Source organism: Papilio xuthus, unplaced genomic scaffold (genome assembly GCF_000836235.2).
Source record: "Papilio xuthus unplaced genomic scaffold, Pxut_1.1 DF824992.1, whole genome shotgun sequence".
Taxonomy (NCBI): Eukaryota; Metazoa; Arthropoda; class Insecta; order Lepidoptera; family Papilionidae; genus Papilio; species Papilio xuthus.
In genome coordinates, this window is record NW_013533657.1 from 813,352 (window position 1) to 826,633 (window position 13,282).

Here is a 13,282-nt window from a genome sequence, read left to right on the forward strand (position 1 = left end):
ATTTTTAATTTCACTGGAAAGAAAAAGTTTAATTTGAATTTCGAATTTCCCGAAAAATAAATTGCTAAGATGTTAAAGAGAGTTAAAGAGGTTTAGGTTAAATATATACTATCTTAACTAAATTAAAGCTACATTAAGGTAACTAATCAATTTAAAGCGTCAGGAATGGTATTATTTAAATTCCGCGCAAAAATGCAAAATGTAACGTTAGCCGGCAGGGGGCGCTATTAGCTTAAAGTGATTCACGGTATCTTGACGTTCTAAGAAGATATGTCAAAGCAAAAAACATCGCATATTCAGAATGTCAAACACTTTGAAATGTAACCGTAGACTTTTACTGGCAATCTGAAACACATATCGTCATCTTCGTTAAAGTCCGGTAACTCATCTACAGTTTCTTTGATGTTGGATGTCCATGGTTGTCGTTGATCACCTCGGTGTTTCCCCGCTCGTTTGCCCCCTTCTCTTATAAAAAAATATACATGTATTTGTACGATTCTTCTTACCACAGATCATCTGATCAAATCTGATCAGAAACTATGGATCCATAGTCCACATGAAACAGCCCCCAAATACAAGTGGACTATGTCTAATAATGATAAATAGACGATATTAATAAGTAGCGATGGCGCGTGACGTCATACTTCACTATACAGGGGGCTACAATGGTAGAACGCATCGACTTTCCGAACGATTAACTGGAACAAGCCATATCCCGTGGGCTTGACACATTGGGGTAATAAAACTTTGTTATTCGAGTCCATGAGACTAATATTTCGTGTAGTTATTAATAACATAGTTAATATGGTACATTAGTATTTCCTTATATACAATTATTTATATAATTTCTATATACTACACTATTATACTACACTACAGTATTATATAAAAAGTACACCACCGGATGCCTCAAGCAACCAGTGGTCTGCAGAGAAAGGAACCTCCTAACTACGCGATTTCCAAATTAACTGTCTTTTGTATCAGGCCCTTAATCCAACTGTTAAGCAAGAGCTGTTTAAGGTGTTGGTCGAAGACACGAGGTGAAAGGTCTGAAACACATACTGCATGCGTATGCATACGCCATGAGGCTGGTTTAATTCTCTTTCTCCGAAATACGTACGCGTTACACTAGATGCCACCTCATGCGGCGCATGACACCGCTGGTTGCTACTGTTATGGTCTCTTAAATCTGATTAGTGTTACAATTTTTACTAAATAGTACTTGGTGTTGTAATATAAAAAATGGTCCTTCGAGTCGGATAATCATTGAGATAATATTTTTATGTATTTGTCACCATTATATCGTTTGATTATGATCGATGTACGCTGAATATTTTTATGATTATAACACAATATGACGCAAACTGAACACAAGCTGAACAAACAGATGACATTACGTTTTAATGATGTCCATTTTATTGATTCAATGACAATTAAAAACACATTAATGAACACGTTATACGATTTGTGTATAACCCGAACGTTTCAAATGAAAACAAAGTGAAATAATTAACTGTGCTCTGAAATTTGATTTAATTTTATCTCGCTTAAACAAACAATCAATTGAGATTTTTTGTATAATCACGCAAATCTTGGACTGGTACTTCTAATAACCTATTAACTACGTTTAATCATTTTTTTCTTACTAGCTATCGCCCGCGACACCGTCGTATATCTTTTTCCAGACTATGTTCTATATATATGCCAAATTTCATCGAGATACGTTCAGCCGTTCTGGAGATACCTTCAAACAAACATCCATCTAAACATTCGCATTTATGAGTAAAGAAAATCATATATTGTTAAATATTTACTAACAAAAACATTAATATAGTTAAATAACAAGAACAACAAAGAATAACAATGTTATTTGTAGCAGCAGTAGCTCTAATGCCACGCTCGTAATGACCTGTCCGTCCTCATGATGCGCCGTCGTGATGGATGACTTCGATTTGTCTAACGACGCGATGCGACCGACGACGGCTCCACTTTTACCACTTTTTATATCACACCGTTTTATAAGGGTAAGAACTATTAGAAATTAGTAACAAGTAAAACTTTGGATATTTGAAGTAGAAAAGTTTAACTTTAAAATAAAAAACTGTTTAATTAGGTATCCATTTAAACTCATCGAGGCTTATAGAATATCGGATTTTGAAGAATGGATATCAGTTATGCATCTGTTAATATTAAGACATTAAGACCGTGAAATTTGTCTTTAAAATTTCAACCAACATGTTGCTATTAAATACATATTTAATGCAAAGCTTAAAATTGTATCCATCACGTGAAGTCAGTAACAAAGCGTCACTCGGGACCTACATTACATTATGTAGGTAGAGGGCGTAGAGCGCAGGGCACAGGATCGACGGCTAATTTTATTATTAAACACACACGCGCCTACGGGAATCCCCGTAGATTACGCTGCGGTTGCAATACCTTATGCCTTAATGCATAAGCGACAGCGGGAAAAGCAAAAATTTATAATGTTAAGAATAAATAAGAATTTTAATACTCTACTTAAATATTTTTATAAACTTTGTTGTATATAGTTTTATCGAATAAAATATTCGTTATTACAATTATTGAAAATTCAAATTATGGCGAAATTACTATAACTACAAGTAACAAATTAATAAAAATGTAGATGTAAAAAACGTGCATAGCTTCCCTTCCCTTGCAATAGTTTTTATTTTTATGAATTTTATAACCAACAAAGATGTATAAACTTTTAATAGGGTACCTAGAAATACAGGTAAAGTTAAACGATGTCATATTCTTATAACTTGTACCACAATAATTGAGTGTTCCGCCCGCGGCCACACGCCTTAACTAAACAAACAGCGCCCTAATGAGCTCGCCAATGGAAATAATGGAAGTTCAGTTCTCCTTTGCCCTCTTGTTTGTGCTTTGATGCTCGCTTTGCGGTTACATGTTGCACGTAACAATACTCGTGAGTTTCCACTTACGAAACACGCGTATTAAACATTTTGTCTCTATAAGAAGAGAAAGTTGTGACAATATTCTAGTACATGAACTTCTTACCCTTGCTTATAATTAATTTTAGATAAATCTATAAATATAGGTAGATTATTAAATCCGGTCTACCGGAGCAACATCTCTAGATGTGGCTCTGGGGTTAACTACTTGACTTGTAAACTGCAGTTCCTCGGTTTGAACCCCGCCAAGTACCAATATTTTTCGATTTACATAAGCACATGTATCCAACGTTCTTTCGGTGAAGAAAAACATGATACAACCTCACATGTCTGCCAAGAAATTCAAAGATATATGTGAAGCAACTCGTACTTGGCCTACGTGGTTGACTATGACCTAGTTATCCCTTACTTAGGGTAGACTCCTTAGTCTACGTATAGATAATGATTCCATGCAGTAATATATTTGATTACCTTGTTTGGTAAATAGGTCATGTCTCATCAGAGATGAAGGTTTGACGACATGACAGTAAAGCCAAGCTCTACGAATCATGTCGTAACATTTTACTGCAAACTTTATTCACTACTCAGAGAATCATGGCTATTTTACGATATAAATAAATTAAATCATATCGCATTATGTATTATAAACCGATTCTATTACAGACATTTCTTGTCATTCAAAATACTGAGATTAATTTGAAAGAGCTAATAGTCTTATGGTTAAGGGTATAACATCTGATCACGTGGTCGAGGGTTCGACGATTTTTTACGTATATAAAACTAATAGAAATCTACTAATATTTTTGCATAAAAAAACTTACCAGCACTAAAAATATATTTTATAATTATTATACTTTTATGTTTTACTGCGAAAAAACTCTTACGGCGCTTCCTATTATTATATTCATAGAATAAAGCTTATACAAAAATAATCAAACGTATACAATGTAAGAACACACAGTAATATTTAGGCTGCACCTTGCGACCTAATTATTTTTGCACAATGACAAAAATAGAACAAACGCAACAAAAAAATGCTGAAAACGAATCTCCTTTGTTATCATTTAAGCACTACTTTAACTCTGCCGAATCCATTCCTTTTTCTTCCCTATTCCATAATTTCTTTATAAGAAAAAGGTGTCAGGAATGTGGACTAAAATTAGGCCTCCAGCACACACACTTATTAGACGAAACGCGGAATTGCTTCTATTTGAGGCCTGTCCTCTGTGTGTTGTCTACACTTTTGTATTATATGTAGGTATATAACTTCTTCATCATCATCAGCTCACTATACGTCCCCACCGAGGGGCTCGGAGCCTACCCTAAGTTAGGGGTGACTAGGCCATAGTCAACCACGCTGGCCAAGTGCGGGTTGATTGACTTCACATATAACTTTTTGTTGATATAAAATTGTATTTATTAAATAAACCAGAAATATAAGATTAATATTGATTCAATATCGCGATATCAAAGTTTAAAGAAATATTCGAGATGAGAGTTAATATTTGAGTTGTCGGGGGAGGCTGGGAGGTTCGCTCCGGCGCTCGGAGCGTTGCAAAAGATTAAAGTGTTTAATTTTTATCTCTTTATTCCAGCTATTAACCTCTTCTGCCTTCGGGGGATCTTTATTAACATTTAACAGTTAAAAGTTCCACTTGGATCTACTTGATTGAACTTGCAAGATAGAATACTGTAAAGTTAAGTAATTAAAAACACAAAATTAACGATTAAAAATCTAAATTTATTTATTTAAGCATATTGAAATTGTACGCAAAATTAAAATTTGTGAGTGAATAGAAAAAGATGCAATAATTTGATTGATGTGGATTCTAAGAAGATTTTTTTAAAAGCAATTATGGACTTTCTTAAAGTTATTGGTAATTTTTTTTTTAATTTTATAATATCTACACATAAGAATCAAGTGGAACAGATCAAATTAATCTTTCCTATAGCAGGAAAGTTATTCAAGTTCTATAAATTAAAGGGAAAGAATTCAAATTGCGTCGTTCCATCTTCGCGGCATTTTTACAAAGTTTTTTTTTTCTTGCAATTTTTTACCTTTGATTTTTACAACCAACCAGTACCTTAGCCCATCATCGCGTTAAAATAAAAGGGTCTTTCGTATCCTGGTCCAATTATTTGATGATAAAAGAAAAAGTTTCCGCCCTTCAAATATATTAATATTGGTAATTCGTTCCTAAAGCCCTTTGTTAGGCGTTCGTTACATCGTTCTGTTAAAATGAATAATTATGTAAATTAATAAATACTTTTTACTTAAGTGTTTGTAACTGGCCACTAGAAGTATATTTTTACTTCTTGTATATTCTAATTTGAAATTAATGAAAAGAATAAATAAAAAATTGAATTCGATTCTTTGTCTATGATTTATGTCAGAAAAAAAATAATTTACAACATCAAACACAATCAAAACCGTTAAGCGGTTACTAAAGCGACCCTTAGTGTAGATTGAATACGAAAAATGTACACTATGATACTATTTAAGCTTATACTAAATCTAAGCTAAGTCTTTAAATGCGGTATGTACCTACTCATCAGTAATAACTTTTTAAACTTTTTAAAAACTGACAAAGACTATTTCCTGTCTCGCACTTCACACTTAAATATTTCTAAACAAATATTTATCAAACAAAACTGCTTTTAAACCGATGGCCGGATTACCGTCAACTAACCAAAAGCTTTTAACTTCAAGACTATAATGAATATCGCACACTTAACTAAAACAGTTAAAACTTAACAATGTAACCGGCGGTTAAGTAATCGATGTCGACGCGTTAACCGGCTCAGAGCTGAACCGTTAAGTAAGTTAACTTATGCTGTGTCGTTTCCAAGTAATGACACTCTTCATTAACTTAAGTGCTTAAATGTAGCACCTTTATATGCAGGTTAATAGATTTTACTTTTAACGTGTATAACATTGCCTAAACTTTAATAAACCTAGATTTAGAATTTAAAGAAAGTTCAATTTTTTATCTAAACACCAATAACCTCTAATGATTAAGGGTACAGATTTCTGATCACGTGGTCTAGAATTCGAATCCCGCGATTCGACTATTGTTGTAAACCAAATCCTAGTATAAGCCTAGAGCTTACTTAGAAAGGTACAAAATTAATAAGAAATAATTACAAATTTCAGTATTTTTTTTTAATTTATACGCTAAAGACAATTCTTCTACTTACATATACATAAAAAATAGTTACATTTGTTAAGCACTTTTCTACATTTGGTGTAAGCAACTAAGTTGCTTCAATTCCGCCCTTTACCCTCCCATAACCATTAATCTACTACGTCTTAAGCAGAAGGAATCAAACCCGAGACGCAGTAAAAATGCCATTAACCCCGATGTCTCTTACACTCTTTTATGACTTCAACTATTAATCCTTGTTAACTATAAATTATGTCAAGTACTACAACTTTGTTAGAGAACACGAAAAAAGGCATGAAAATTCGACTAACAAACCTTCATCTAAAACATATTATCAGTAAAAAGTAATGTTACTGCTCAAAACCATTAAATTACGAACACTTCTATATTAAAAAAAATACATTAAAACTTTAAATTAAAACATAGTCATATTAAAAAGACATAAAAGACAACAATATTAAATATAAAGAAACAAAAAAATATCGTAAACAAAAATTAAAAGTTTCACATCACGAAATCAAACAGGAAAAGGATCATATCAAGGACAATTATACTCTAACTATATTCAGGAAGTAATAATTAATACTCGTAAACAATTTAACTGCAGATACACCAATGCATACTAAATCGCGGGACCCCTAAGGGCCGACGTGACGCGCCTGCTGATTGCGATCCGCAAATCGTTCCCAGTTCAAATGTGCGTTTGATAACTTCATTTTTTAGCTATAAATCACTTTTAATGTTACTGAAGAAGACGTAAGGATAAACGTGGCTGACTGCTTTCACACGAGGACTGAATTGTGAAGCAGAACAGCAGACATTGTAGTACTGATGTTGTTTGAACGTATACTTACTTTACGATTAGCGCCAATTTGGATTGGACTTAATTCCTTTATTTATAGCAAACTAGCAGTCACCCGCAATTCCATCAGCGCGGAATTAAAAAAAAACTTAAGGAGCCTACGTGTTCTTCCAGACTATATTCTACATGTGTGCCAAATTTCATCAACATCCGTTGAGCCGTTTCGGAGATACCTTCAAACAAATATCCATCCATTCTTCCATCTAAACATTCACATTTATAATATTATAGCAAATATAATGCACTAGCTTTCGCCCGCGACTCCGTCCGAGTGGATAAATAAAAAAACTTAACATATAGATAAGTTAAATAAAAAGCATCTCTTCAAGGCATAAATTTGAAAAAAAAAAAGATTAAATAGCATCCTATGTCCGTCTCCTGGCTCTAAGCTACCTTCTCACCAATTTTCAACCATATCGGTAAAGCAGTTCTTGAGTTATAAATAGTGTAACTAACACGACTTTCTTTTATATATATATATAGATTTCTACATTTTCATACAACATATTATAACAAGCAATCTATCTTTATTACTAAACTTTGTACTTTGTTTTGTAGTTGATCTGTTAATAAAGTTTAAAACTTCTGCATTAAGTTTTTGTAAGAAACGTTTTAGTAGCGGAAATGTCTTTCGCTCACGAGATTCTACCGTTGATTTTGTTTTTATTGCTGCGATAAAACCTTCGTAAGGACTGCATTAATACAACGTATACGTTACAGAAATATGGATGGATGTTTATTTATTTAAAGGTATCTCCAGAACGGCTCAACAGATGTCGATAAAATTTGACACGAATATAGAAGACAGTCTGGAAGAAAACATAGGCTACTTATAAAGTTTTATTTTTAATTACGAGTAACGCAATGTCACGGACACTAAGTTGTATAACAAAGACATGTATAGACCCCACATATCGTTAATCTCTTGGTGTGCGACAAAGCTTAGGATATTTACAACAACTGATTACAAAAGGGCAGATAAAGCCGAGGACACACGCGGAAGTAGCGCGAAAGCGGTCGCGAAGATAAGTCTCCAACGCGTGTGGCCTCACAAATTGTTTTCATTTTAAGTTTTTTTCTTTAAGTTTCCACTAATAAAATAAATTGATTAATCAATTTGTAAATCTTTATGTATCAACTAGCTGTTGCTCGCGACTTCGTCTGTGCGGAATATAAAAAAACTTAAATAGTAGCGTATGTGTTTTTCCAGACTATGTTCATCTACGCCAAGTTTCAACGAGATCCATGTAAAGATTCTAGAGATAGATTCTAACAAACATCCATCCAAATTTTCGCATTTATAACATTAATAAGATATACGTAAATTAACTAGTAATCGATTAGAACTAATTCATCTTAAGAATTTTGTTTGTCTAAAATCCTTCATCCAATACATTTACGTTAGCTCAAAGCGTGCCCCGTGAACCGCAAAAGCTGCAATTGAACTGAAGAGAACCTCCACAAATAGCTGCTTCAATTTAATTCATACAAAGACGGGATATTAGACGAGTCAAAGGAGCCCATCCCTTGCAGGTATAGAGTTACCGCCTTACGTATCGAATACACGGACGTTGAGAAATATTTACTAAATAGAAGGAAAACAATATTAGTAGTATTTATAGACGAACAACTATAAATTGTTTTCTTTGAATCTTTAGAGGATTTGACAAATTCTTGTAAAATTACCTTTTAATATTTATTAAAATAAACGCGACAATTCAATTTTAAAACTTTGTAAGTAGGTTCCTATATTTTTTTTATTAAAATGTTTTATCAATTATCTATACATCTATGTAAGATGTCATTGATACCAGACATCTATGAAATTCTCCACTCAGTACTGCCAACCTATGAAATGAAATTCCAACGCGTTTGACCGCCATTCCCAAACCTGCCCTTTCTCCCGAAATTCGTGCATTTCGGCGTAAAATTTATGCGTTATGCAAGAGTCATCATGTTATAAATCAAACGCCGTGATGCGTTTGTTTCGTTTTGTCTATGATTCGTTGTCATGGCGGAATGTGTTATCTGTGGCGCGTCACGTGACGCGAGCCGTGGATATTTTTTTTTAATTTATGGCGACATGTTGGCCGAATTGTTTAACAACTCTGTTTATTATATCTTAATTAAAAACATGGAAAAACTAAATTAATAATTTAAAATATTTAGGTCATCATATTGGCGTACAAACAACATTTCACTGTAAAAAGGAAAACGTCAAAAACATTTAACTTTAGTTCCGGCCCACCCGCATAGTTCACAACAAAACAGTAATCACTCACATTGAAATATTTATTGCTTCTCAGTCGTAAAACTAAAGGGCAAATTAAAACTAATAGAACAATTAAGCTTTGTCAGTTAATGTACCCGCTGACAGGGCGGGAGATTGACTACCAGACCCGTATCTACTAACGAATATTTAATTAACGTTAAACTTTTAGCTATTGTTTACATGATAAATAGCCTTTGTAGGTCAGGTAAACCGGAAAGACTCGCACAAGTTTAACATAGATGGAACTATATATACAAAGAAGAAAAGACTACAAATTGTTTTTTATCATAAATCTTTACCAACCGTCCAGAACTATCTCTTTAATATAACATACTAAGCTTGCTAACCGAATTAAATATCATCTCATTAACTTTTTATATAATTTTTGTATTTATATTGCAGACGTTTCGGCGTGGTAGAGAACCGTTTCTGTGTGGAAGGAGGCTCGCGGTGCGGGCGCGGCGCGGGGCTTTTCGTGTTCGCGGCGGAGCGCGGTCGCGAGCTCGCGGACTTGCTCACCGCGCATTCCCACGACGCGCAAGCTCGCCTCAGCCTCGCCTCCAGGAGTGGATCTGGTGAGTAGCATGTACCAATCGAGTAAAAAAAAGGAATAAAAATTATCTTCTCTCTTTATATCTTTTCCACTATGGCGTAACTGAAACATTTCTTATGTCTTTTTTATCTTCTAGTAAAAAAAAACATAGACCACCAACAAATCCAATCGTATTAACGTGACATTTTATTTTATAATCCCTTAACAATGAGACAATGACAATTGCATATTTTGTGTTTACCAGAGACCAGGACCTTCCATTTCTTCCTGCTATGACCAGCTCTCTTTATTATTAATAAATATTAGACCTTATTTCATAGTGACAAAGGACGACTGTCACCACAAATTCAACCAACAATGAACTTTATTCCTTTGTGACAAAAAGCGATTTTCATTATCTCAATACCTACTCTTATTAAATCTTGTTCCTACATCATTCAAAAATAAACCTTATTCTCAGTGGCAGAGAAGCGATTTTCGGACAGCAGCTCGTGTGCGGAAGAGTGCTTCCACTCGTCCTTGCGGTCTGTGTCGCCGGCGTGGAACGGACCCAACAGTCACACGACGCACTGCCTCAGCGAGCTGGACGGCCTGGAGGAGGACAAGTGCCGGCGTCCCACCTCACTGCCGCGCTGCTCCTTCAGCTGCATGGCCAAGATGAGCCAACTCACCAGGTAACAAGCGGTGGCAAATACTCATATTTTTCGTAGTTTGTTCACGCTGATAAAGTTCTAATAAAATTATTTGTTTGTCATCTGATCTTAAACCAATGACCAAATTGTGACGAAAGTTTGGTATACTTATAGGTCATCAACAATGGGCACGCCGGGCTCCGTGATGTCCCCCGTATGGACTATGGAGAACATCCTAGAGAAACGGTCGGACTCTGACCGCGCGTCCATCTACTCGCGCTCTAGCGGCAGCGCGTCAGAGTACTCAGTGCCGCGCGGCGGCTGCTTGCTCGACAAGAGCTTCGAGTCTCGCGGCAGCCCGGTGGCGTGCTGCGCACCCACAGTGCCCGCCGTGCCCGCCAAGGCAGGGGGCTGCCAGTGCCAGTGGCAGACCTGCGCCTGCAGGAAGAAGCAGTACAACGGACCCTACGAGAATTACGACGTGCCAAAGACACCGATGCCTTTAATACAGGTAAAAAGAAAAAATAACCTGAAACTGCATTTAAATGTATGTTTGCAATATTGTTAATTAAATTTTAAACTATTTAACTTTCAGGAACATCCAATAGACGCGAATTCAGAAGCGGCCAGCCTGTACGACACACCAAAGAAATTGAAATGTCTCATGAACGGCCAGCCGTGCGGCTGTTCCCACGGGGACCAGGTCAAAGCCGATACAGGGCAGACCGACGAGCCCGTCGGAGAGGACGGCGCGGAGCAGGCCGACATGCAGTCCAACTACGTCAACGTCACCCCAGTTACCAAAACGCAACCCGTAGACTACGGCAACTACGCCAATATAGACCTCAACGCTACTCTAGAAAAATTCGAAAGCTCCCTGCAGATCCTCCGCAGCGCGGGCTTCAGCCAGGAGGAGCTGGACGCGCTCGAAGACATCCCGGAGCACGACGACGACATCTCGACGGCCACCATGAACACGGCCGTGCTGCCCGCAGACTGCTGCCCCGAGCACGCCGGCTACCTGCACATGGGACCGCTCGACTCCGCCCGGCACTGCGCAGACAACATCAGCCGCGCCAGCCATCTCTCCGACCCCACGCAGCACTCCGACACCGACAACACCGTCAGCACGCGCCGCTCCAGCTCCGCAGACTTCACGCGCCGCCACGACGACGACCTCCTCGACCCCAGGCTCTGCTTCACCCCCACAGTGCTCCGCAAGACCGGCAAGAACGACCGCATCAACGAGGACCTACACATTATAATGCAAAAAGAAATAAGTCAAAAAAACAAAAGTTTAAAAATTTCTGAACCGAAAAGCGAAAACGTGTTGGTCGCTAGATTCAGGGATGCCGTCAAAATTAGGCGGTCGTCGAGCGTGCCGAGCAAGTCCGACAAGAACAGGGACTCCTCGAGCTCGAACGACTCCGGCGTGTCCACCGGCTCGCTGAAGCATCACCGCGGAGACTTCAACGACTTCGAGAATATCGTCCCCAACTCCAAGTCCTATAAGAAACATTTCAAAAGCAACAAGCAGTTCCGGAACACGTTAACACCGGTGCACACGCCCTTCATCAAGTCCAACTCCTCGGATCCTCTGAAGCACCTCACGTTCCAGTTCGAGGAGGTCGCCACACTCGCAAAGTCCAACTCGTTTGACGTGGATACGCTAACGAGGCGGAAGAAGAAAACTGGTAAGTTGGCAAACCATGTGCCCTGTTTAAAATAGTTTTTAGCGAGACATGTATGCACATTAACTTTTAACTTTTTCTGTAGGTATGACGTCAGTGGACGCGCGGCACAGCCAGCTGACCAGCAAGAGCACGTCGAGCGGCGCCTCCGACACCTCCGACTACATGGAGTCCCTCTCTGTGTCCTCGCTCAGCTCGTGCGACGCCCGCGAGCGTCACGCCGCACGCCCGCGCTCCGGCCGCGAGTACGCCAGCCTCGACCGCGGCGCACTCGCTGACTAGCCAAGCGCGTTCACCGACTAGCCAAGCGCGCTCACCTACTAGCCAAGCGCGTTCACCGACTAGCCAAGCGCGCTCACCGACTAGCCAAGCGCGCTCACCGACTAGCCAAGCGCGTTCACCGACTAGCCAAGCGCGCTCACCTACTAGCCAAGCGCGTTCACCGACTAGCCAAGCGCGCTCACCGACTAGCCAAGCGTGCTCGCTACATGCACATAGGGACAGTTTTAGAATAAATTCTGTCGGGGACACGTTTCCTCAGATCTACATATAAGTGGAATATGTACTTATGTCATTCAATGGTATGCACCAGCCTGGAACTTACTATATTTAAGTACATAACATGTTTTACTTGTATGTTTCGCACATATTATTTACTAAACAAATCCAAGTACAGTGTTTAACACTTTATTATTATTTTATTATAATTATTAAAATTTTATTACATCTTATAATTAACTTCAAATTGTTTCAATAGAAAATAATCTATTTATAAACAAGAATGGGGAATTCTTTCACCCAAATTTAAAAAAAAAACATTTACAGAGACAAAGGAATTTCGTAGTTACCGAGAGGAACATTTAAATCTTGTTTTTAAAACACCCACGTAAATATAACAATATTTAACAAATAACCAAATCCATACCCGACATGATAGAAAAACCTTATAAAACAAGACTTGTACATAAATAAACATTGAATACATAACAGTCGTTCCTATGTATATAGTTATATTTAGAAATATCTTTTTTTTCCAAACTATTTACAATAAGTATTAGATTTAACGAATTTAGAGCTACGCGTCAGTAGCGTGCCAAAAATGATAAACAACGGGCTAAAGGTTTTCTATATACAGTCAGCTAATGTAATATATTATGTAAACAATAAAA

At 37.5% G+C, this 13,282-nt stretch overlaps 1 protein-coding gene across 1 annotated transcript in view; it reads left to right on the forward strand.

The window, feature by feature from the left end:
* LOC106126783 (protein Dok-7) overlaps positions 1-12,826 on the forward strand; it is a 132,790-nt gene extending 119,964 nt beyond the window's left edge. Inside the window, exons 6-10 of the mRNA XM_013324637.1 lie at positions 9,640-9,812; positions 10,251-10,464; positions 10,597-10,933; positions 11,018-12,116; positions 12,199-12,826. Of these exons, the coding sequence (XP_013180091.1) occupies positions 9,640-9,812; positions 10,251-10,464; positions 10,597-10,933; positions 11,018-12,116; positions 12,199-12,395 (2,020 nt within the window). The 3' untranslated portion in view covers positions 12,396-12,826. The remainder of the gene's footprint in view (positions 1-9,639; positions 9,813-10,250; positions 10,465-10,596; positions 10,934-11,017; positions 12,117-12,198) is intronic.
* The last annotated feature ends 456 nt before the right edge of the window (positions 12,827-13,282 follow it).